The sequence below is a fragment of the Moschus berezovskii genome, chromosome 14 (genome assembly GCF_049115385.1).
Source record: "Moschus berezovskii isolate FMDL1 chromosome 14, NW_MosBer_1.0, whole genome shotgun sequence".
Lineage (NCBI taxonomy): Eukaryota > Metazoa > Chordata > Mammalia > Artiodactyla > Moschidae > Moschus > Moschus berezovskii.
In genome coordinates this window covers 67,396,117-67,420,180 of record NC_142473.1, presented here as the reverse complement: position 1 = coordinate 67,420,180, position 24,064 = coordinate 67,396,117, and the positions used below count along the sequence as shown (strand labels likewise).

Genomic DNA, 24,064 nt, shown 5'->3' with positions numbered 1-24,064 from the left:
AGGATTGAGCAGCTCTGCCTTTCACAAAGTGCTGCTTCCAGGGTAGCCCCAGTGGAGGGAGGCAGAAGCCAACCGAGTTGTCCCGAGAGCTCTGAAAGGACATTCCTCTCACTGCAGAGGCGCATTGCCCTGAAGTGTGCTTGTGAACCAGCCTGAGTCCTGTTCTCCCTTTTCTGTGTTTGCAGCCACGGCACGGGGTACGAGAGTGACAGCCACGCCACGCCCATCCTCTGTGGTGCCCAGTACAGGATACACACCCACGGCGTCTTCAGGGGCATTCAGGTGAGCACACGGGGCCCCGGCTGCCTCTGTCCTTCCCAACAGCCTCTCACTTCCTCGCTGCTGGCCATTTGGCCCTGGCACGTGTGTTTCTAGCCATAGGCTCCCGTGTCGGCAGGGATCCCCCTTTTCCACTGGGCCAGGTTGGGGGGCCTTCTCCTCTCCAGAGGCCAGTGTGGATGTACCTGCCTCACTCAGACCAGGGTGCTTTCTGCAGAATTCCCTTCTCCTCCTTCACTGTTTAATTCATCTTCTCTAGGGTAGGCTATGCACATCTTACGTTGGGGCTAAATGAGCTTGAATTAACGACCTGGACTCTGGATTTTTAAGACTTGTTCTGCATGGTCAAGTGCTCAAAAGTAGACTCTGTCTTTGCTAAGGGAGTGAGGAAAGGAAAGTAAAATGGAAACTGAATGGAAGGCCATCTCCTGGAGCCTCTTTTGTGGGTTCGGAACCATGCACAGTTACCAGGGGTTTGTGTTTGTGCCTTTGGCGTGTGACTCTGTGGTTGCAACGACATGAGTAATGGCTGAGGTACTTTCTCCAGAGGAGTCAGCTCTTTAGAAATAAGGTGTGTGTGGGCCAAGTTCCCACGTGATGTGTGGAGCAAGTGCTCTGAGAGGTGCTGATGAATGTTTCCAGAGGCATCATGGGGATAGAACAGCATGTTCCCTCATCCCAAGCCTTCCAGTGGTGAGAATAAAGATGAGGGTGACAGAAGTATGGACATCTGATGGAAGGCAGACAAGTCCTGTCAGACTTCTCCACCAGGACTGGCTGACACTGACAACTCCGTTTTATTCCCTGTTGCCGTGTGCGCTGCCTCTGGGGGTGAATTAAAGGAGCTGTGCGAAACTCCTTTTCCCTTCCTTTTCACCAAGCCCAGTTTTTCAGACTTACTGTCATGGTCTGTGTTCATTTTCTTCCAGAGTGGACCAATCAGACACAGCTGGCTTCTCGTTTAAACTTATCCCACCTTTTGCCTTAAGCCACCGTGGCCCATCAGTAGAAGAGCCGTATGGCACTGCTGTATGTTTGCTTCAAAAAACATAGCACAGCAAGAGGCAAAATAGGAACTTGAACAGATGCTTGTGGGTGGTGTGGGAAGTGCACGGGGCAGGAGTGGGTAAGTGGTCCTGGGTCTTAACACAATCTGTGGATGTGCTCTCGGGCCCTGACTTGCAAATCTGTGTGAGGACGAGGAGGGTTCAGTGGTCCCTCAGCCGCTTGCATTGCTTTTGTCTATGACTCATTGGTCCCCGGAGCCTAAGGGGCATTTGCCTCACTGTTTCCCTCTAGCTTCTTCTCATGGAGGACCAACCATGCATACACACTCCTACAGGATAAAGGTGATCCACAGAATGCCCTGTGATGGACATATAAAGTGGGCAGAGGGCACACACATAGTGCTTCCTAGTGTCTCTGTTAAAGGATCGTGCTGGCAGCACTGGGCTTGCTGTGGTTTCAGCTCCCTTCACAGACAGAAGCCTCAGCTTCCAGGATGTATTATTCTTCCTTGTCATTGACTGACATGTGGAAGGTTTTTCATTTGGGGGCTCATTTTTCTCTAATAAGGACTTCCCACCCCATTGCAAATGGGGCCCAAGGTCATGTGGCCTTGGTGTCCGAGTGGGAGGGAATAGAATAGAACCTGGGGCTTTGACTTCCAGACCTTTTTGCCTCAAGATGAGAAGCTGAGAGACAGGAAAGATTGGGAGCCCTCCCAATGTGCAGCATTTCTTTTCCAGATGCTCTGGATCAGCAACCCCAAGACTGACTTCATCTCAGGTCCCGGTTCTGGTTGATCAGCAGTGATGATCTTAGGGCAATGCACTGTTGAATGTGCTGCTCTGTCATCCACTAGCGATGTCTGCTTTGGGCACCTCAGGTGTGGGTGGGAGTGGTTTCAGGCATCGCAGCCACTATCCCTCCTTTGGGAATACTTCAAAGCTCACTTTCCTAGGGACCAATGTGAATGTTCACATGTGGCTTAAAGCCTCTGTTTATCTTATGCTCTGCTTGCAGGATGTGCGGCGTGTGCCTGGAGTGGCCCCGACTCTTGTCCGTTCGGCATCTGAGACCAGTGAGAAACGCCCCTTCATGTGTGCTTACCCAGGCTGCAATAAGAGATATTTTAAGCTGTCCCACTTACAGATGCACAGCCGGAAGCACACTGGTAAGTTCATTCACTGTCCAGTTTTGGTTCCAGTGGCTCAGGGGCAGCTTAGGAGGCCCTGCTTCCAGCCGTCACTGCCAGGACACAGGTGATTTCTGGAATGCAAAGTAGGCACTACTTCCAGGTGACGGAAAAAGGCTGCCAGGCCATTCTGTATCTTGAAGTTCTATCTTTTATTAAAAAAGGGAAGAACAGAATAGGTAGAGAATTTCATAGAATTAAAGAGACCTGCGCTTGAAGTCTGCTTTCACCACCAGGTGGTGTGACCTTGAGCAAGTTACCTAACCATTCTTCAAACTTCATTTGCCTTACATGGAAAATGGAGATGATAGCCTCCCTTATACAATTGTTGAGACTAGATTAACTTATAAAATCAAATTGAATTAAAGGAATTAGAGATATGAACTGTCTCTTACAGTTGCCTGTGTCAATAAGTCTGAATAAATGCTCTTATTAGTTTTATAATAGTATTAGCATCTCTTAAGGGAGAAGAGCTAGCTTGGGAGCTTGATAGTTAGATGATTCTAGGAACTTGATGTGCAAGGTCATTCTGGAGACTTAGGATGAGATGGTCCAAAGAAGAACTTAACTGCTTGGGTTAGTAATAACCAATCAGATAGGAATGGGAAAATGGCTTCTAGGTTTAATTTTTGTTTTCAACCTAAAAAAAAAAATGATGATTTTTGATGATGTTTTAAAGAAAACTGGATTTTCCCACAGGTCACAGGGTCTGCCTCTGGGAGAGAACTGGCCACGTTTGGTTGTTGGTCACAGTGAATGTGAACATCGGTTTCACAAATGTCTGTTCTTGGTTGGCCTTGTGGACACTCGATGGGAATATGACTGAGTTTCCCTACAGGAAATCAGGGCAAAGCGCAGGCTTTCCTATGGGGGAGTTGGTACTATTTGTTTCCTCGACTGAAGATAGCTTCTTTGTTATAATTACCATTATTCTTTATTATTTCTTCCCTCATAGCTCATTTAGTAAAGAATCTGCTTGCAATGCAGGAGACCCCGGTTTGATTCCTGGCTTGGGAAGATCCAGTGGAGAAGGGATAGGCTACTCACTTCAGTATTCTTGGGCTTCCCTTGTGGCTCAGCTGGTAAAGAATACACCTGCAATGTGGGAGACCTGGGTTCGATCCCTGGCTTGGGATGATCCCCTGGAAAAGAATACTGGCTACCCACTCCAGTATTCTGGCCTGGAGAATTCTATGGATTATATAGTCCATGGGGTCACAAAGAGTCGGACACGACTGAGTGACTCTCATTTTCATGGTTTTATTGTTACTGCGGACTTTTCTTTGGGGAAGCTGATGAGGAAAATGAGCTGGGTTCAGATCTCTTTGGACCACTGGTCTTTGCTGAGCCATCGTGTCTGAAGGCTGCAGTTCTGGCATAGAGCTGAGTTTGCACTCAGTAGACCACCTGCTTTGAAGCTGAAGACGGGAAGTTGCATGTTGTGTTGTTACGTATTTCCCCAAATGAGATCCTTTGAAAAGTATCCGATTATAAGGAAAATGATAAAGTAAAATTTTGCCTAGACAAATACAAGAGAATACATTGAAGGCAATGTGGTTGTAGAAATTATAATGGAAAAGAGGCACTTAGAAAACAGTACGGGTTAGATGTCTGTGAGAAGGGAAGGCAGTAAGAAAGATAGCCATGACCCCTAGACCTGCTGGAACCTTTAAGAAACTTTTCCTTCCAGAAGACGAGGAGGGCAGGGTATTTAACATCACTGAAGTCCCCTTCTTGAAAGAGTGCCATCTTTTTGTATCTATTCCTATTAATAGTACAGACTATTATTTTAAGAACCTTTTATTAAATACTTTCCATGGGCCAAATTCTCTACATTCATTATTTCATTTTATTCTCACACACTGAACAACTATCCAGTGGGTAGCCAGACTCAAACTCATGCCTTTTAACTCCAAGTCATAAGCCCCTTGCTCAAAGAGTCAATGGTCTGTTTTGGAGCCAAGACATACAAAAGTGAAAAGGGATGGAGAGAATGTGTGATGATAGAGTGAATCTGGAGGCTTTGAGAAGATTCACTCACAGGGTATTGTTTTTAGTGAGCATCATTTGTTTCTTAGAAAAGGAAGGGCTTGGGTTAACCATTAAAGGGTAGGCAGGGTTGGGCAGAGAAAGTAAAGGATGCGCAGAAGCAGAAAGGCAGTAAGAAGACATGAGACTGGATAGAAGTATTGCTTTTTCCAGCTTGAAGAGCTGAAGTTAAGGTGCTAGGCCGGATATCAATAGACAGTTGAGGAAAGATTCCTGCTGTCAGGATTTTCTAGCCTGTGGCAGACGGTGCGTCTGACAAGGCCCCATGTCAGCCATTCTGTAATGAGGGAAGGAAAGGCTTTCTATGTGAACATGAAGCTTCCAAGAAGGCATCGCAGAGGAAACAGCATTTGAGAGGGACATGCCATAGAGTTTATGATGGGTTTGGAATCTAGGGGTGGAGGGTGTTTAGTGTGAGCGAAGTACAAGGCAGGGTTCAGGAATGGTGAGCTCTGTAGAGCAGGAATATAGATGTATCAGGGAACAGAGGAGGTCTTGAGGCTGGAAAGGTAACCAGGAACTGCCCGACAACAGAAAGAGCCGGCTGATCCTGGGATGGCTTGCTCTCCATCCCAGAATCCTGATGACTCAGAATTCTTATAAGAAGATGGGACGGTCCAGGGTTGCTCAGTGCACTCAGGGGGTGCAGTTCTGGGATTTGGCTGAACTTTTTCCTGCAAAGACAGGGGCAGGGCTTCTCCATTGTGAGGCAGGAGGTTGTGTAATCCCATTCCTGTCTTCTCTCGAGTAAAGGGATACCCAAAACTCTAAGGCTCTGGCTCCTGGTTTAATTTGAGCATCTTACAACCCTGGAGTTGTTTATACCTAACTCAGGGATGGGAAGTCAGTAGCAGAGAATACGCCATAAAACATGAAGTACTTACTCCACGGGGCCAGCTCCAGGGGACATCCATCCCAGAATTCTGCCACAATCTCAAGTCTTGGACTTAAGATCGCTTTGGTTTATTATTTGTTTAAATATTAGCTGCCAGTATTTTTTGAGCACTGCCTCTGTGCTAGGCTCTAGGCTAAGCTCTTTCTGTGGATGGTCTGTTGTAATCCTTGGAAGCTTGTCAGGTTATTGGCCCCGTTTCATAGTGAGGAAACGACACCTCACCCAGCAGATTGAAAGAGCTGGATATTCCCCACCGTGAACCTGAGTTCCCTTCTCTTCCAACTCAACCTTATTCACCCAGCCCCTGATTCTGCGCCTCCTGCCCATGAATGTATGTATGTAGGTGGGACTTCCTCCTAACGCTGTGGTTGGCATGCATGCATGCTAAATTGCTTCAGTCGTGTCTGACTCTGTGACCCTAAGGACGATAGCCCACCAGGTTCCTCTGTCCTTGGGGATTTTCCAGGCAAGATATTGGAGTGGGTTGCCATGCCCTCTCCAGAGCATCTTCCCGACCCAGGAACTGAACCTGAGTCTGTTACCATCTCCTGCATTGGCAGGCCAGTTCTTTACTGCGAGCAACCTGGGAAGCCGCCTAAGGTTGACAGCATATCCCTGAAACCTTCCACCCAAGTGCCATTTGAGCCTTTCAGTCCCAGTAAGAGAAGTTGCCTCTAATGATATCTTTATTTCCAATATCATTTTCCAATGGAATATGTGTCTTCCCCAAGGTGAGAAACCATACCAGTGTGACTTCAAGGACTGTGAACGAAGGTTTTCTCGTTCAGACCAGCTCAAAAGACACCAAAGGAGACACACAGGTTTGTAGGCTCCCTTCTCGTTGCTGGCAGTGTGTTCCCTTGGGTCATGGTTGATTTTGTGATTCTCTTTATTATTCAATATGGGTGTGAGAGGGTCAGCCATTTTTTAAGTTTCTCCAATAATTTTCCCTCCTAATTGCTGGGTATTTACCTTCTCTTAAAAAAAAAAAAAAAGAAGAAGAAAGAAAAGAAAAGGAAATGTCCAACATTTCCCCTGAAAACCACAGAGTCATGATACTCCCACTAGCAATTTGCTGATGATACACTGAGTGTCAGTAAAGAACACGGGTGGGTGGAGAGCAAAGTCCCATCTGTAGCGTATGATTCACTTTTTCAGTCTTAGACACAGCTGAAACCTCTCTGAGAAGCTGGACACTTGTGGTTAAGCAATAGTTGTTCCCAAGACAACAGGTCTTCAAGGATTACTGTGTGGCATTAGGTGGCTCCTGCTGGGCCTGGGGTGTTGGGGAAATCCGAGGGTGAGCCAGACACTGCAGGTATGGCTGGAAATGCCCAACTCCTCAGGCCGCTGGGAAGCAGGCACTGTGGGCCTTGCTATGCCCCCCCGTGGTTAGGGCCGCGGCTAGACCTTCTCTGTCCGTTTAGGTGTGAAACCATTCCAGTGTAAAACTTGTCAGCGAAAGTTCTCCCGTTCCGACCACCTGAAGACCCACACCAGGACTCATACAGGTAAAACAAGTGCGTAAACTTTTCTTCACATTTATTTTTCTTTATTTTTTTAAACTACTGTTGAATGGAGTTGCTTGTGATGCGAGAGATTGGAAAAGATGAGTGTAAACGTTCTAAACAACTTTAGATTCAGGAGAGAGAAAGAACAGTGTATGGCTGTCTTTAAATAATAACATTGTTTAAGAAGGAATGGAGGTGGGAGGTATGGAGCAAAGAGATGTGAAAAGAACAGTTTTCAGGAGTGTCCAGAATGAAGTGAAGAGATAAGCTAGGTCTCTGCTGTTCCCAGTTTGTTGCATCACATCTTTATCGCTCAGTTTGATAGGATAATCAACCTTGGAGGAAAATAGCAGAAATTCTAGCAAGCCAGCCACTTGTACTCCTGAAAGTTTGCATTTTATAACACTGTTTTCGGAGACCTGAATCTTTGCTCTGCTAAAAGTTAATGCCCCAGGAGCAGTCATGGTTTCTGCCAGACTCATATTGGTGTGTGGGTATTATTTCCTTCATAGTAGAATAGAGGGAGGGACTTCTCTCCTTCCCTCTGGCCCAGTGGTTAAGACTCAGCATTTTCATTGCAGGGAGCACAGGTTTAATCCCTGGTCAGGGAACCAAGATCCCACATGCTGTGAGGCCAAAAAGTAAAAATTAAACAAACAAAAGGAATAGAGAGAGAAAAGACATTTATTCACAGCTGCTGAAAGTTTTTGCTTCTCCACAAGGCTGGTGTGATTCATAATGAAAATAGCACCATCTTTGTTGTGTATTTTCTGGCCTTAGAGGGAGGACCAATGCTTAGGTTATCTCATTTTATCTTTGCAACATCTTTGGAAGAAAAGTAGGATAGGTAACATTTCATCCCCATTTTACAGATGAGGAGACTGAGGTACATAATGATGAAATAACTTTGTTTAAAGTCCCAAAGTTAGTAAGTAGCAAACCCAGTTCTGTCTGCTCCCAGCCCACCTACCCACTGCTTCTTTATTGGGGAAAGAGTCTGTGTTCACCTTGTGGCCTAGGGAGGAGAGAGAATCAGGAGGAGACCCTCGGTCAGCAGAGTTGAGTTCCCTTGAGAGTCTGAGGAGGATGATGACTGACAGGAGAAGAGGTTAGGACTTGTCCATTAGGAGGTGACCTTTGACAGCTTGGTTGGCGGTAGGAGCAGGGGACAGGAGCCAGATCAGGAAGGGCAGAGGGACAGTGAGTGGGAGGCGAGGGAAATGTGAGCCATGAGCCCCCATGCAGTCCTGGATTCTCAGCCCCAGCAGGCTGTACTTGCAGACAGTCAGAGCACCTGTGCCCCAGAGTCGGCGGGATGGACAGCTCGTTCCCTAACTCGAGTACCTTTAATGTCACTCTTTGTCTTAGTCCTGAGCTCATAATTTGGTGGGAAAGAGTTATCACCCCTGGTACCCTGCGCCCCACCTCGTGCATATCTATATATGTACAAAATGACCTATGTCTCTAGCAGACTGTTTAATATCTAACTGGGAGCTATAGCTGATTAGCCTCCAGTTCTGACCCAGGGACAGTGCCTCCCCTGGGATATTTCTCAGTGCTTGTCCCATCCAGTAATTCTCAGAGAAGGACTAGCAATATCCTGAGAACCTCCCCGGGTGGTGAAGGAATTAGCTCCTGTGATGTTTTTACTTAGGATAAAGCCATAGCTGTATTTTCATTATGCCGAGGCCCTGGAAGTGTGATGCAGCAAAGTGTGTCCTACAGACAGACCTGGATTTGGAATCAGACAGACCTAGGTTTAAGAAGTCCTGCCTGTGTCTGCCCTTACCTGAGGTTGCAGCCTCATCTGTAAAATGGGGATAATAATGCTTACCTTACAGGTTGTTGGAAAGAGTACATGAAATTACATATATTATGTATAATTAATATATATAATTTTATATGTGTGTATATATATATATAAATATGATAACCAAGCACAGAGCTTAATACATAGATAGGCATTCAGAAATGCTAATTATCTTTCCCAAAAATGAGACGTGGAAGAAACGTCTGAGGCCTCCTTAGATAGAGAAGCCTCTATTTTTTGGCAGGCTTTTTAAAAATCTCAAAACCATTCCTCACCTCAAATCTTCTATATAATGGGTGAAAGTGAAAGAAAGAAAGTGAAGTCACTCAGTCGTGTCCAACTCTTTGCAACCCTGTGGACTGTAGCCTACCAGGCTTCTCTGTCCATGGGATTCTCCAGGCAAGAATACTGGAGTGGGTTACCATTTCCCTCTCCAGGGGATCTTCCTGACCCAGGGATCAAACCCAGGTCTCCTGCATTGGAGGCAGACGCTTTAACCTCTGAGCCACCAGGGAAGCCCATATAATGGGTATTACTCTCTAATTACTCTCTAAATAACCCTTTAAGGTAAAAGAAGCAAATACCATGTGTACTGATGTCAGTGATTTATTTAAAACACTCAGCCCATCCAGAGTATGTATACAGACAGGGATGTTAAAACTAGAGTTACAGCTATGCTACTGCATAGCTGTCCATTAACAGTATCCTGTGTGATGATCCTAAGGCCCTTGCCCTCCAGTTAAGCTCAGTTCCCTCCTTAAACAGCAAACGGGAAGCATTTACACAATTCACAAAACCGTCTAATGTCAGGGGTTTTGTTTCACCAAGTGTTTTCTCCCCTTGATTTAATATGAAGTGCCCAGACACTTCAATTAACTAGATTCGCTCCTTCTCTCCCATTTCCCAAGTCTTCTGACTCAGTAACATTTTGTAATTGTCACGGCATTTTAATCTTTGAGGCCCCAGAGACGCTGCCATGTCAAGGCCATCTTGTGAGATGAACTAGATGTGCGAGCTTAGGGAAGGAGCTGGAGGGAATCTCGAGTGGGTGCCTTGTGATGATTTAACTCAGGCCTTTGGTAGTTGAACTTGCAGCTCCGTCTCTCCACGGCAAGTGTCTCTGACTGGCGGTTGTGTCAACAGGTGAGAAGCCCTTCAGCTGTCGGTGGCCCAGTTGCCAGAAAAAGTTTGCCCGCTCAGACGAATTAGTCCGCCATCACAACATGCACCAGAGAAACATGAGCAAACTCCAGCTGGCGCTCTGAAGGGTCCACACCGGCCACCGTTCCGTGTCCCGGGCAGGACAGAGTGCGAACTCCTTTCAGAGTGACTTTAAAATTCCTCCTCACTCGCCTGTCAGAGAAGGAAACGGCGGTTGATCTTTGTTCATCCAGCGTCTGAGACAAGATGCCTGTACTACTGGATTCTACCAGGTTTGCCCAAAGGAGTTCATCTCTGATTAGCCAACTTTGAGTTGACTTGTAAGGCCCTGGAGAAGTGGCTCTCAGTGTCCGGTTAGTTAAAAGCCCGTCGCCATTTGGTCTGGATTTTCCACTGTAAGCAGAGCCACTGTTGGTGATGTTCCCCCGCCCCTTCTCACTTTACGCTCATTTTCACGAGGAATGGAGGCATTGTACCATTTTCCATCATAGAATATTTATGGGCCCAGGCATGTGGATGTGTCTGCTAATGTAAACTTTGTCATGGTTTCCATTTACTAACAGCAACAGCGAGAAATAAATCAGAGAGCAAGGCACTGGGGGTGAGTCCTGTCCGACATTCCGGAGGTTAGGCAGGCTGCTAACCTGGACCAGGCAACTTTTAAAACTCAAGCATTTCAAGCAGCTGAAAAAAAAAAAAAAAAGAATCAGAACTAACCAGTACCTCTGCAGAGATATCTAAAAGAATCTTAGCATTCACTTAATTCATTGTTAGTACAATGCTCTTAAGAAATCGTGCTTGAGGATCTGAGATTTTGTTTTTGTGTTTCTGTTTGACTTTTGAGTTATAATCATACACATCTTCAGAGATGTGCATATCTCCTCACACAAAGGAAGTGGAGTTCATTTTTATCATTTGGGGTGTCCTTAGAGTATACAGACCATGCTGGTTATGTGGCTTCAAGTTGTAAAAATTAAAATGACTCTAAAAGAACATAAGGGCTGGTCCAGAATTTCCACTGATAAGACTGTTCTTAAGTAACTTAAATAACTTTGGGTCTCCAAGTATATGTGAAAAAAAAAAAAATGAGACTTAATAGTGTGAGGAAATCCATTGTTTAAAGGTGGTTGGGTGTCCGTGTGTGTGTGTTGTTTTTATTTTTTAAGGGAGGGAGTTTATTATTTACTGTTGCTTGAAATTATTGTGTAAATATATATATCTGATAATGATTTGCTCTTTGACAACTAAAGTTAGGATATGTATAAATGTTAGATGCATCACTGTTTTGATGTTGATCTTCCAACATATTGATGATAACACTAAAAATGTAATCTGCATTTTTCACTTTGCTCTCAATTAAAGTCTATTCAAAAGGAAAGTGGTAAGATTCTATCAGCTGTATTGTGTTCACATCTTGGGGAGAGTTGAGCCTCTTTTCCACAGGTAAGATGCTGACACTGACATCAATGACCACTTAAGACTCACCAGGTCCTGACCATGCTTTGTTTCTCTCTGTTGAAACTCAGGAGGCAATTACTGACCCTAGAAGCAGCCCAAGAGCACTGCCTCCTTCTGTCATCATAAAATAATCGTGATCACAAGGGCTTATGACTGGACAGGGGGACTTGTGTTTTCAGAGTCATTTTCATCAGGCTATCATTGCATCACTTCTTATTCCATGTCAGTAAAAAAGCCTAGAGAGATGAAAATAACTGTTCTTTTTTTTTTTTTAAAGTTCACAGGTACACACTGCAATCAGGAGGGTATAAACTGAAGACCCAGTACAACTGAATTTGCAATTGTAGTTGCTATGAAGTAGCTCAGCAGGTTGGAGACAGCTCAGGCTTTCCAGGGCAGCTGAGTGTGAAAGCAAAGATCTACATTATCTATAAACTATAAACTCTCTTCCTGGTTCTGGTGGATAGTTTTTCAGTTGTAAATAAGGAGATTAATTTGGTGCCGCTCCTCTCCACTCCATTATCTGGGAACTTGCATGCATTCCAGGCTTCATTTCTTCAGTTAAAACGTATCTTGAACAGACAGCAGCTCAGCGCAGGGATTTTTCTGTGTTGAAGTGGAGCTCAAAGTTTGGGGCCTCCTGAAAGTCAGGTCCCGAGGCCCCACTTGGTTTGCATCTGGCTCTTGCATCACTGTTAATTATAGCGAATGTGGTGACTCATTTGTATCAGCAGTTTTTATCTTTTCCTGCCAGAAGACAGCATTTCTCTGGAGAAGCTCAGGACAAGCATGGCAAACGTCAGCGAGTCAGAGCGAGCCAGGTTTCACAACAAAAGCGGCCACATTGTTTCAGCTGCTCGAGGAAGCCCAGAGATTCTCCCACCACTTCAGCAGGTTAGCCTGCAGTTAAGGTCATGGGTTTTGGAAAGCAGACCAACCTGGGTTCAGATCGTGAGTCCTTGGTTTCCTCATCTGTAAAGTGGGGACTCTTTTGTCCCTGTCTGACAGATCGTCCTAGTGAGGATTAAATAGGGGGAAAAGCATTAAAACTTCTAGCACATAGCAAAGGTTTCTTAAATTAAACATCATCTAGGAAAATGATTACCCAAGAACTCATGCTAATTTCTTTTCCACTCCCTGCCCCAAACTCTACCACCACCTCCAACGTGCTTTTGCGGTATCCAGATATCTTCACAGGTCAGGTCCACCAAATGACAGACAAATCCATTTCCGTGTACCACAAACCTGAGTTAAGGTTTGCAGCAACAGAGCTCTTGTCAGCCTCCCCACAGAGACCACATCTGTTGGTTTTGTATTTGGTAATGCACCCAATGGCATTGAGTATGTGTTCTGACACCTGTGGTGTTGACCATGGGCAGATTGTCAGGAAGAAAGTTGGTCAGGCTAGAGGCTATATTAGGTGCAGATCTCAAAATGTACATTTGCCCATCTCACTTTAGTAAAGCGTAGGGTCCAGTATACAGGCCACCTCCAGTCCTTCAGTGGTTCTTCCCAGACTCTCCATCCTGGAACCTCTCTAGCACTTGGAGTCCATAACATTCAATAGTATCTTGTATGGGCGCTGTGCTTTCCCATCTAGGGCCGTCTGCCAGTAAGGTTGACAGGATAAGTATTGTTCCCACTTTACAGATGGGGAAGCTAAGGCTCAATGATAGTAGTGGCTGAGGCTGGTCTTGGTATTGCATATCTGATTTTCCTTCCAAAACCTGCTTGATGATGTAGACATGCACTCCGCTCCATAGTTTTGTATCTGCAAGGTATATTCCTCACCATGTGTGAGCCCCTAGAGGAGTGGATCATCTCCCTTCCCGTGTTACTCCCTCAAAGACTTCTCAGCTTTTACTAACCACAGACATTCCCTATGGAATGGGATTTGTTCAAGTACAGTCTCCCATTCGGAAGTTCTGGGGCGGGGCCTGAGACCACATTCCTGACACGTTCCCAGGCGATGCCCACCCTGCTGGGCTGTGGACCACACTTCATGTTAGCTGCTCAGTTGTGTCTGACTCTTAACAACCCCACGGACTGCAGCCGGCCAGGCTCCTCTGTCCATGGAATTCTTATATTTCTGGTGGCTCAGATGGACCACACTTTACAAAAACCTAAAGGCTGGGCTCCATAAATACTTTCTGCTGAGTTTTGCACCTGACAGTCCTAGGACTACCCCGAACCTTCCTAGCCTGTAGACAGTGACCATGAAGATGGCCTGGGGCTCTGCTGTAATGGGCCCTGGGGTGGAGGGGCAGGGCACTGGTGTTGAATGTGGTCAGAAGTGCTGCGTGCAGGTGAGTCCATCTCTGCAGAGGTTTGTTTTCAGACACAGCCTGCCCATCCTCTGTCAGCCTGCCCATCCACAGGCAGGGGAGACACCCTCTCCCCCAACTCAAGTCCAGGTAAGGAGAAGCACAGTGCACGGTCCGCCTGCATATCCAGTCCTCACACCCCGCTGGGTTCACATCTCCACCGCAGGCCTCTCCCTCCCTGACGCCGTGTTTGCCGGTGCCCATAGACCAAAACCTTCCAGTTTTTTGGAGAGGATTTATTTCCCATGAGCCAGGCAGGAATCCTCCATGTCTCATCCCTGCTAGGGGCCAGTGTTTAGCTCTTTGGATACCAAAGGGAAAAGGGAGAAGGCAGTGTCTTCCAGAGCCCTGTGCTCCCTGAGGGTTGTTTGCACCACTGACTTTGGACTAACCAGGTCAGGCATGTCAGGAACAGGGGGTTTGTGTGTAAGTAGAAGAGGGGTTCCCAACTAGACACATTTTTCTTCAGAACCTTTCAGCCAGCAGAGTGGCTCATAGGAACTGGTCACAGGTAAATGTGTAAGAACCACAGTGAAGAAACAAATCCCCAAGAAAATGTGAAAGACTTGGCCCTTTTTATTCAGGTCTTGCTTCTAGCGATTATTTAATTGTATTTCAAATGATTGACATCTGTGCAAAACTTAGTAAGTGATCACAATGATGACCACATGGCCTGATTTTTTACACTGAGAAAGTAGCTGCCTCAGTGGAGGGTTCTCGGTTCTTCTCCATTTTGCAAGCAAAATCCTGATTCTGTGAATTCTCAGACTCGTCTTAAGAAGGAAGGAGATCCAGGCAGCACAGGAAGGGTCACCTCTGAAAGGGCCAGAAACCCAGCAGACCACACGGCCATACTCAGGCCCTACTGAATAAAGTTTTGTTTCAGAGACTGGCGAGGAGACAATAGACTCCTGAGGACACCAAGAAGTCCGCACCTTTAAGCACAGATTGAAAACCAGCCTGCTGGGAGTGGGAGCTCAGACAGATCTCAGACGCAAACAGCTGAGGCAGAGGAAATGAGCAAATGTAATTTTAGGAGATCACAAAGTATTTTTGTGGAGCACAGAAGGATTGAGAAATGGTCCATGAGGGTGGGGCTGAGATCAGTGTAGAGGGTGGGTTGGCTGAAATGAATGGCATCGCTTCCTCTTGGCATCCTGGGACAGCTGATGTTGACACTGGGCGATTGCTTGACATGGTTGGGACTCTGAGGAAGAATTTGGAGTCCAGGAGAAAGAGGAAGGAGGCAAGGAAAGACGGGGACGACTCTGGGAAGAAAAATGAGGGATGGAGTATGGATGTTAGGGAAGTCTGACAGGAAGTGGGGGCTTCTGTCTGACAGGGCCCGACACCCATGTGAACCCATCCCAACTCTGTTAACATGCACCCAGGGCCTTTCCAAGTGGGAGATGCTTGGTGATGAGAATGGGGCCATTTACTAGATATTTACGTACAGACCAGTGCCATTGTACCTGCATTCTCTTATTGAGAATGTGCCCAGTTTACAGATAAAGAAACTGAGGCTCTATGAAACACCTCACACAGGGTCTCACAGCTCTTGTATGGCAGAGATTCAAACCCAACTCTGACTCAGAGCCCACACTCTTAACCCCTTCATTTTACAATATTATCCCCCTCGTCCCAGAGCATTTTGGCCCCACGAACCAGAGGACAGAAATGCTGAGAGAACACAGCAGTGATATCTTCTTGCCCACTGGCTTGTTCAGATACTAGGAATGTTTGCCAAGTGCCTGGAGGAAGGGTAGGTGTGATTGGTAAAATGTTCCTCCCATATCCAGTGATAGAGCCTGTTTGTGAAGTATGTTTTTATTCAATATTATATTAAATACCGGAACTTAAATGACATAGCATAATGTTAGGCGGACAGTGATAAAAGGGGAAAATTGAGAAACACATTTAAGAGTTCAAGGTCAATGAGTACTTTTAAAAAGCAGCATCCTGCTTTCCCAAGTAGCTCTACGTCAGAGGGAGGGGGCGGGGGAGGAAGCTGCTGGTGTCTGGTGATGGTGGGGGTGGGGGGAAATATTGGGAGTGTCCCATGGACAGGTTTGTCCCTTAGTCTCAGCAGGCAGCCTTCATGTTTCGAAGACGTCTTTGGTCCCTTAGCATCCAAAGGAGGAAGTTCCAGGGAGACAGACTCACAGCTGTCTCTTGTCCTAATTTTTCTGAGGTCTCCAAATACAATGATCCATGTCAGTGGACTTTATCACTCAATGCGGGCATAGCCTTCCTTGCAGCCACCACTGCAGCAGAGCTCGCCCCTAGGGTCATGTTCTGCTTGGAAGGGTTTGTGGAGGTCTCATGGGGGAAGAAGTCCAGTGAGGCCACACCTGCCCTCATGGCAGCAGCAGGCTGAGTGAGGCTGAGTTGACCCCCTCTCGTAGGCTCCGCCTGATAAAGATGTCTGAAATCTCTGGGTGGACACCATAAAATTTGTTTGAGGAAGACTCCCGATGCTGTTGTGTGGAGATAAGCTGCCACTGTTTTTAGACGGGGACTCCTGGGCCCTGGGAGAAGCAGCTGAGGTGCTATGAACCATGCAAGATGCGTCCTCCACCTGTGTCTAGTAAATTCTAACTGCTAGCGGCAAGATACACTGGTTTTGTTTGCTGATCCAGCCTCTGGCCAGTCCCTCCATTCTCCTTGGACAGGAGGGGTCTAGAAAGGTCCAGTGCAGAGGATGAGGATTGTTGAAAGAGGCCTTGGGGTCGGCATGTCCTCCAGGAGCATCTCAGCAATGAGATACAGGCTCTGTGGCTCAAACCGCAAGATCCAAGACTCCTGAAGCTCAGGTTCTGCTCAGATAACAACACTGTTCTCCTCCAGAGTGGTCCAGAAGCCTGAAGGGGATGCTCAGCTGGCTTGCTCAGGCAGGGTAGCCAGGTCTCCGGCTGTGCAATGATCAGGGCAAAGCCTTTCAAAAAGGACTGAGGCAGAGCCTGTATCCGGTTTTCGCCTGCACTCTCCCTGGGTCATCCTGCCAGCAAGCCATGGCCCACTGCACTGCAAAGAGATGTGGGCAGCGCTGGGCAAAGCTGGGAGGGGCAGAGTGTCGGTCACTGCCAAACCTCACTTATCCCACAGTCGTCTGTGTGATCCTCCAGGAGACTGAAGGGGCTGGGACACAGGTCGCCCTGGAGAGATGGCGGCTGTCAGTGGGACTGGCTGGGACCCACCTTCATCAGATGTCAGGTCTATGCCCTGGTGTCCCGATGCCTCTTTTATATAAAGGTCCTTGCTGAACCCGTGAGAATGCCTCCTGCTGGTTTCAGCTTCCCAAGTAAGAGGAAAGGAAAAAAGTTTTCAGAAGCCTTGGCTCAGGCACAAAATGTGGGATGTGTCAGCAAGAGGGACAGGACCAAGGAGTCTGGAGAGCTGTGGGGCTCAGTTTTGGGGTCTGTTTGGGTCTTTGGAAACACCTTGCTCGGTTATCGAACGAGAGGAACAATGGTTCCAATAGTCAAAAGCAGCTGCAATGAAAAATTCCTGGTTCTGGGTTCTGAGATGAATTTATAGTGTATGGGTTTCCACAATGATAGATTCAGAGTTTATCAATATTTTACTATAGTCATCTTCATGACACTGCTAAACCGGGATGAAAGTGGAAAAGTCTATCTATCCTCTGTGGAGCCTCCAGATGCTTATTTCACTTTGCCTGTTTTCCTCCACACCGGTCCTAACAGGCTGTGTGGATGGAGGTCACACCAGTTTCATGCTCTAGTGCTGCCATTTCCCAGCCTCACGACCCTGATGTGCATGCTGTCTCTTCAGTCATGTTCAACTCTTTGTGACCCCATGGACTATAGCCCTGCAGGCTCCTCTGTCTATGGGATTCTCCAGGCAAGAGTACTAGAGTGGGTTGCCATGCTCTCCTCCAGGGGATCTTCCCCACCCAGGGACCAAAGCGTCTGCGTCTCTTTCATCTTCTGAATTGGAAGGAGGGTTCTTTACCACTAGTGCCACCTGGGAAGCCCTATGACTGGACAGCTGGACTGAACCCTGAATTTGCTCATCTCTAAGGTTGGGGGCAGAGAAGGCGCTGGCGACCCACTCCAGTACTCTTGCCTGGAAACTCCCATGGACGGAGGAGCCTGGTAGGCTGCAGTCCATGGGATCGCTAAGAGTCGGACACGACTGAGCGACTTCACTTTTCACTTTCATGCATTGGAGAAGGAAATGGCAACCCACTCCAGTGTTCTTGCCTGGAGAATCCCAGGGATGGGGGAGCCTGGTGGGCTGCTGTCTGTGGGGTCGCACAGAGTCGGACACAACTGACGTGACTTAGCAGCAGCAGCAAGGTGGGAAGGTAACACTGACCTCAGGGACAGTCATTTGGGGGTAAACCTAATGAAGTGCCCTGCATGGGGCCTGACACATAATAGGAAGTTAGTTAATAAACAGCAGCTTGTGCTTGTAATTTTGTCTTTGACATGGTGGACTCCCGTGGGTGTTTGGCTTGGCGAACCTGGAGAACCTCGTGTCCTTTCCTGGGCACCCATTGCCTGCTGGTCAGGGAGGGGAGCCCAGGAGAGCCGGAGGATGGTCGGTGTGGGCAGGGCTTTCAGTCCTGGTGGATCTGACAGCCGCTTTCCCGCCACAAGCATTCCTTGCCGACTCTGAAGGCGGAATGCAGACCCCAGGCGAGTTTGGTACCATGCCCCAGCCTGCCAGCACGCACTCCTTGAAGCAGATACGTGCGGGCTCCAGCCCATCAGAAGAATTCATTAGGACAGTCAGTGATATGGTGCTGAAACCGGAGGCTCATTCGGGCGGGCTGGGGATAGGGAAGTCTTGTCCCTGCTGAACCTCTCCAGCTGATAAAGGCAGCCTCTGCTGGCAGATTTCATTTTTCACTGGGCCATCTGCATCCAGTCAAGGATAACTTGTCTTTCTGAAAAAAGCTCCTCGTCAGCATCAGCCCTGCAGAACGTCCCCCTCTGTGAGTCAGGCACCGCTCCTGCCGCCTGAGGTCATGGGGATGGGGTGGTGTCAACAAACCAGTGTCATCATAATATACACGGAAGCATTGAAGTGACCGAGTGTTTATGTGGTTGATGCCCTGTTGCTTTTTATCGGCCGGAGTTATTGCCGATTTAGCTCTGTGTTAGCTGGCCTATAAATCTTCAGAGCAGTGTTTTTATTTTCTTAATTTTGTCATTGCTGTTATCAGCTTTTATCACCTGTTTATGTAGAGAGCATTACTATTATCTGCAGTCATTCTTATTCTTTATCCTTTCTCTCTCACTTCTTCCCTCCCTCTCTCTTGCAGGTTGGAAATTCCCAGTTTGAGAGTCAGTCTAGCCCTTCCTCTGAGGCCATGGTTCTCACGTCAGTCCTGAGGGGACATCTTAGAGGACACGGTCCATCCTTATGGAAGGCTCATAGGTTTGAGGGGAGCTTAAGAGAACAATCAGGTTCTGGCCTTCAAATCCACTCTGTCCTTTACCTTTTTGTGATTGCCAAAAAGTTTAAGACCATTTGTAGTGGTTGGTCTTCCCAGAACATCCATTTGAAGCCAAGGTTGACCAGAGATGCTCTCGCCCTACAGTAGGCACTTCCTGTCCACAGCTAGAGAAAAGACATAGCTTGCTAGCCACTGTTGTCCAGCCACTATCATTAGAACCGCTTTTATGGACCTTCTGGAAACAGGGACATTTAAACTAGGTTAAGGAGTGATGTCATTCACTGCTTGACTCAAGGTCAGAGATAAATATATAACGTCATTCATTTAGTAGTCACATATTGTGAGCCTTTTATGTGTCTGGCCCCTAGTTCAGAGATGAAGCAAGCATGATCCTTTCCCCATGGCCTCACAGTCTAGTAGGAGAAGCAGAAACTAAAGCAGATAATACCAGTGTGGGGGAAGGATCAAGAATGAATTTTGCCTGAAAAGGCTAGGGAAGGCTGAGCTGTGAGAATAGTTTTCAGCCTGGACTTGAAGAATGCATACAAGTTTCTGGGAAGGAAAAGAAGGGGAAGAACTTTCTAGGCGGAAGGATCTACAAGAATTAAAAGGACCAGGAGGACTTCCTTGGTGGTCTAGTGGTTAAGACTTGAGCTTCTAATGCAGTGGGCATGGGTTCGATCTCTGGTCTTGGAACTAAGATCCCACATGCCGAAAGTAAATAAATAAATAGAATATACATGTTGAGTCGTGTCTGACTCTTTGTGAACCCATGGACTGCAGGCTGTCAGGCTCCTCTGTCCATGGAATTTCCCAGGCTAAGAATACTGGAGTGGGTTGCCATTTCCTCCTCCAGGGGATCTTTCTGACCCAGGGACTGAACACGCATCTCTTGTGTTTCCTGCATTCCAGGCAGATTCTTTACTGCTGAGCCACCGGGGAAGCCCATGTCTGTACTCAGAGTCAACTACTCCCTTCTCCCAGAAGCCCTCGCTGTGTGGTTCTTCAACAGCTGCTCCTTAAGAATGAGGTCAAAGAGAAACAGAACAACAATCTCTGATTCTTTCTGTTTTGAAGATGGCTTGGTTTGCCAGGGCTATGTCCCTGCCCATACTCTTGTACTTCCTCCTCCATGCCTGTTCTTTTTTTTAAAAAAAAATATTTATTCATTTTTATTTATTTGGCTGTGCTGGGTCCTTGTTGCTGCACGTGGGCTCTTTAGTTGCGGCATGTGGGATGTAGATCCCTGGCCAGATTTTGAACCCCAGGCCCCCTGCATTGGAAGCTTGGAGTCTTAGCCACTGGACCTCCAGGGAAGTCCCCACGTGCCTGTTCTAAAGCCTTCTTTGCTTTAGAACCTAGAGTCAGTCCCCGTGATGATGAGAACCATGCACTTGGTTCCTCTCTCATGGGTGGGACAGCGCTCGTCCAGAAAGAGATGCTACAGGGCAGGGACTGGGTCTCTGGCCCTGGAGATCCCAGCACAGCCAATGGCAAGAAAGGAGTGAATTTTAAAGAAAAATTTTTTTTCTACCTTTCACTGAGTTTACCAGTCATTTCCTTGCCAGCTGTCATAGCCTTGGCCTTGATAACAGTGTATTTAGTTGCTCAGGCCCTGAAACCTCTGACCACAAATAGTTGTCCCAGTGCAGTGATAGGAGGAGTGAAATGTAACATGTTTAGACCACAGCTTTGCTGCTGACCGGTGGTGATAAGTGTATATGAGTTATTTGGACTTCTCTGAACCTCATTTTCATCATCTGTATAATGGGAATAGAGTAACAACCTCACTTAGACTAAGTTTCTGTAAGAATTAAGCTAGACTTTGTATACAAAGTGCCTGGCTTTGCTGGTAATCAGCTAGTTGCCCTGACTACTCCTACCCACTGCTTTAGCTTCATAGAGTGATAGAGGTGATGATAACTTATAAAAAAAAATGACGCATCTACCTAAATTCTTCTGCTGGATCCCATTCATCAAGTTAGGGGAACAGTCAGTAACCCACCTGGAGAGAAGACTATAGCTGTGGCTTTATTATGACTATGCTCCATATGCTATAACATTGAATAGCAACAGGTTTGCGGTGAGAATCCTGAGCTAATGCATTTAATGTGCTTAGCAATTTTCCCAGTACATTGAGAGCCCTCAACAATGGAAGCTTCTCTGATTTAAATTGCTCTGATGAAATAAGGCTGAAAGGATTCTGAGTCAAAGGACCATAGAGCTGGAAAGGAGCTTAGAATGCAGTCTTCTTGTTTCCAGAAAAACAAGGGGCCACATAATGAGTGGCAAAGGCAGGACTCAAATCCAGGTAGCCTCACTCATAGTCCAGAGTCCCTACATCTAATCATCTAATCGTCAGCAGGAAATGGTTAATCCTTGCACAAGATTTGTTTTTCCTACAAAGCTGGAAGACCAGAGCAACCCTCCAGGAAGATAATTAATATTGGGATTTTGTTATTTTGAGGCTAATTAGGACTCACATTGCTGTGTTCCCCAAGGGAGAAACTGTAAGAGGAGGCTGGGGCTTCGTTTCCAGAAATATGGAAGCTGTTCCATGTTGCCTTTAAGCACAGCCCCAGTGGGGATCAGAGTCCCTGGGAGCTAAAGGGACATACATCATCCAGAAATCTGGCTGCCTTGAGCCAAATATTAATACAAATACAAGCAAGACCCCAAATTGGGATTTCAGCTCTCCTTAGCAAAATGAGGCATTTTAGCAGATAAGACGAAGCTGGGGAAATTGGCAAAAATCAAATATCAGCCTCAAAACAATTGTATTTGGAGCAGAATATCGACCATATGTAGAGAGTGTAAAAGTGATTTTTAAGTAGAATTTTTTCTGTTTTCTTTTCCTGTGTGTTTACTTTGGCCATTAACTCAAGATGACTATTGAAAATCTTCCTCTAGCAGCTGGCCTTGTTTTTACATTTTTTTGCCCTTGTTATAATCTGAAACACCCAGGATCCATAAGCATGGGAAAGGAGGGGGTGAAGGGAGGTGAGCCCATTGCTCTGTGTCTCATGTGTTTTTTTTATGTTGACTCCTAGTTAGTGGAGCAGATGGTGAAAATCAAAGGTTTTAGAGCCCACAGTCCTGGGTTTGTATCCCACTCTGCCATACTCCTCATATGATCCTGAGCAAGTCATGTAGCCTTTCTCAATCTCATTCTCTTATATTCCAAAAGGAAATAATAATAGTACTTGTATCCATCTAGGTCCAGGCAGGAGACAGAAACCACACAATGATTTGGACAGGGGTGGCTTCCTCTCAAGAAGTATTAAACTCAGATATTGGTGTATTCAAAGATATGAAGAGAATTCTAAAGGGTAATCCAAGGCTGAGGGAAACTGCTCAAGGAAGGGCAAATATGGGATGGGAGACTTCCTGAGGCTGATGTGCAGACCTTGGTGGGGGAAGGTGTGGGTGGAGCCCACTGGGTGGCAAGCAAGTCTGCAAGGTTGTTTGGTCCAGAGCTGGCCCACAGTGGCCAGGCAGTAGGAAACAGCCCAGGTACAGGTGAGCCAAGGTAGGTGGGCAAAGAGAAATAAGGTGATGGGAGTCCACTTCCTGGCAGGCGACACTTGGCCTGGAATCAGAGTGTTGGTATCAGGAGGCCACGGGAAATGATTGTTCAGGGCACAGGCAAGCAGAGGCTGCTGGGCAGTGTAACGGGATTAGGGAGCCTGGGAGGGGCCTGGAGTGTCTGTATGAGGAAGATCAGAGGGAAGTGGTCACTGGGCTCTGGGTGGGGCTCCAATCTGCTGAGGGACTAGGCACCCTGGGTGGGATGGACCACCAGTGGACATCTCCACACACGCATGAGCAGAGCAGCAGGAGCAAGCAAAAGCCGAACTAGCGCAAGAAAATCTTTTCCCCCAGAAGTGTCTCTCCATTGCCCTCGTTGACAAAGCTTAACATGGTGCTCCGTGTGAAGAAGAAATACTTAAAAGAATCCCATCTATCATTGCAAAGCAGGTACTGAAGGGTGAATTTGGAGTTGAGAGGCAATAAACTGATTAACTCGAACAAGACATCAAAGAGTTGTTTGAAAGATTAAATGAAAGAGATCAATGGAAGATCTTCATCACAATGCCTGGTAACTTGTAGTAAATGGAATCTGTTCTTTTGATTGCTGCTAGAGGGTATTCATCCACATTTTCCAAAAGGTATATGGTCTTTAATTTATTTAGTAATAAACTCCATTATTTAATGAGAGATCAGCACAGAAGGACAGCCTCAATATCCTATAAATGCTCTAGATGGAAGCACTCCCATAAGCTACAGGCTTTGTATGGTGAAAATTAGCAAGTAACACCTTATGGATGCTTTGTGAGTGGCTGCCGCCTGGCTACTCTGGAATAGGACTGCAATGACCTGTCCACCATCCACCAAGATTTACAGAGGTGCTAAGGGATTCCCAAAAAGTGACACTTGATGGCCCCATTTATACCTTTTCCCAGCCTGTGCCATGTCTCCTGATGGCTCATTGTCATATTTGCTTGCATGAAAGAAGCTTCATTGGCCCCCAGAATTTTGGAACTAAAGTGAACCGGATCTTAGAGGTCACCTGTCCAGACTTCATTTTTCGGAGGAGGCCTGGAAAGCTGAAGTGGATTTCCCAAGACCATCCAGCTCCAGGCCAAACAGTGACTGGAATCCAGGCCTTCTGAGTGCACCACGCCATCTACAAAGGGCATGCAACAAATGAAGCACGTATTTTATAACCCGAAATTGAGTTCCCCAAAATGAGTGGATGTAAGTATGTGTATTTGTTCGTCACCTCCCTGGAACTCAAAATATGACTTTATTCAAAAATAGTCATTGCAGATGTAATCGGTTAAGATGAGGCCATGCTGGAGTAGGATGCATCCTTACCACTGTAACTAGTTCCTTAGAAGGAGAGGAGGAGAGAGACAGAGACACAGGGGAGAATGTCATGTGAGGATGGAGGC

At 46.7% G+C, this 24,064-nt stretch overlaps 1 protein-coding gene across 5 annotated transcripts in view; it reads left to right on the top strand.

Moving 5' to 3' along the window:
• The window catches only part of WT1 (WT1 transcription factor), a 48,586-nt gene extending 37,312 nt beyond the window's left edge, over positions 1-11,274 (top strand). For 3 of the 5 annotated variants that reach the window (XM_088843221.1, XM_088843220.1, XM_088843223.1), the window contains 5 exons: positions 186-282; positions 2,305-2,455; positions 6,152-6,241; positions 6,848-6,940; positions 9,885-11,274. In XM_088843221.1, coding sequence (XP_088699347.1) covers positions 186-282; positions 2,305-2,455; positions 6,152-6,241; positions 6,848-6,940; positions 9,885-10,006 — 553 coding nt within the window. In that variant the 3' untranslated portion in view covers positions 10,007-11,274. The remainder of the gene's footprint in view (positions 1-185; positions 283-2,304; positions 2,456-6,151; positions 6,242-6,847; positions 6,941-9,884) is intronic. The other 2 variants (XM_088843222.1, XM_055423786.2) reach the window with 1 other exon arrangement.
• Positions 11,275-24,064: the final 12,790 nt, after the last annotated feature.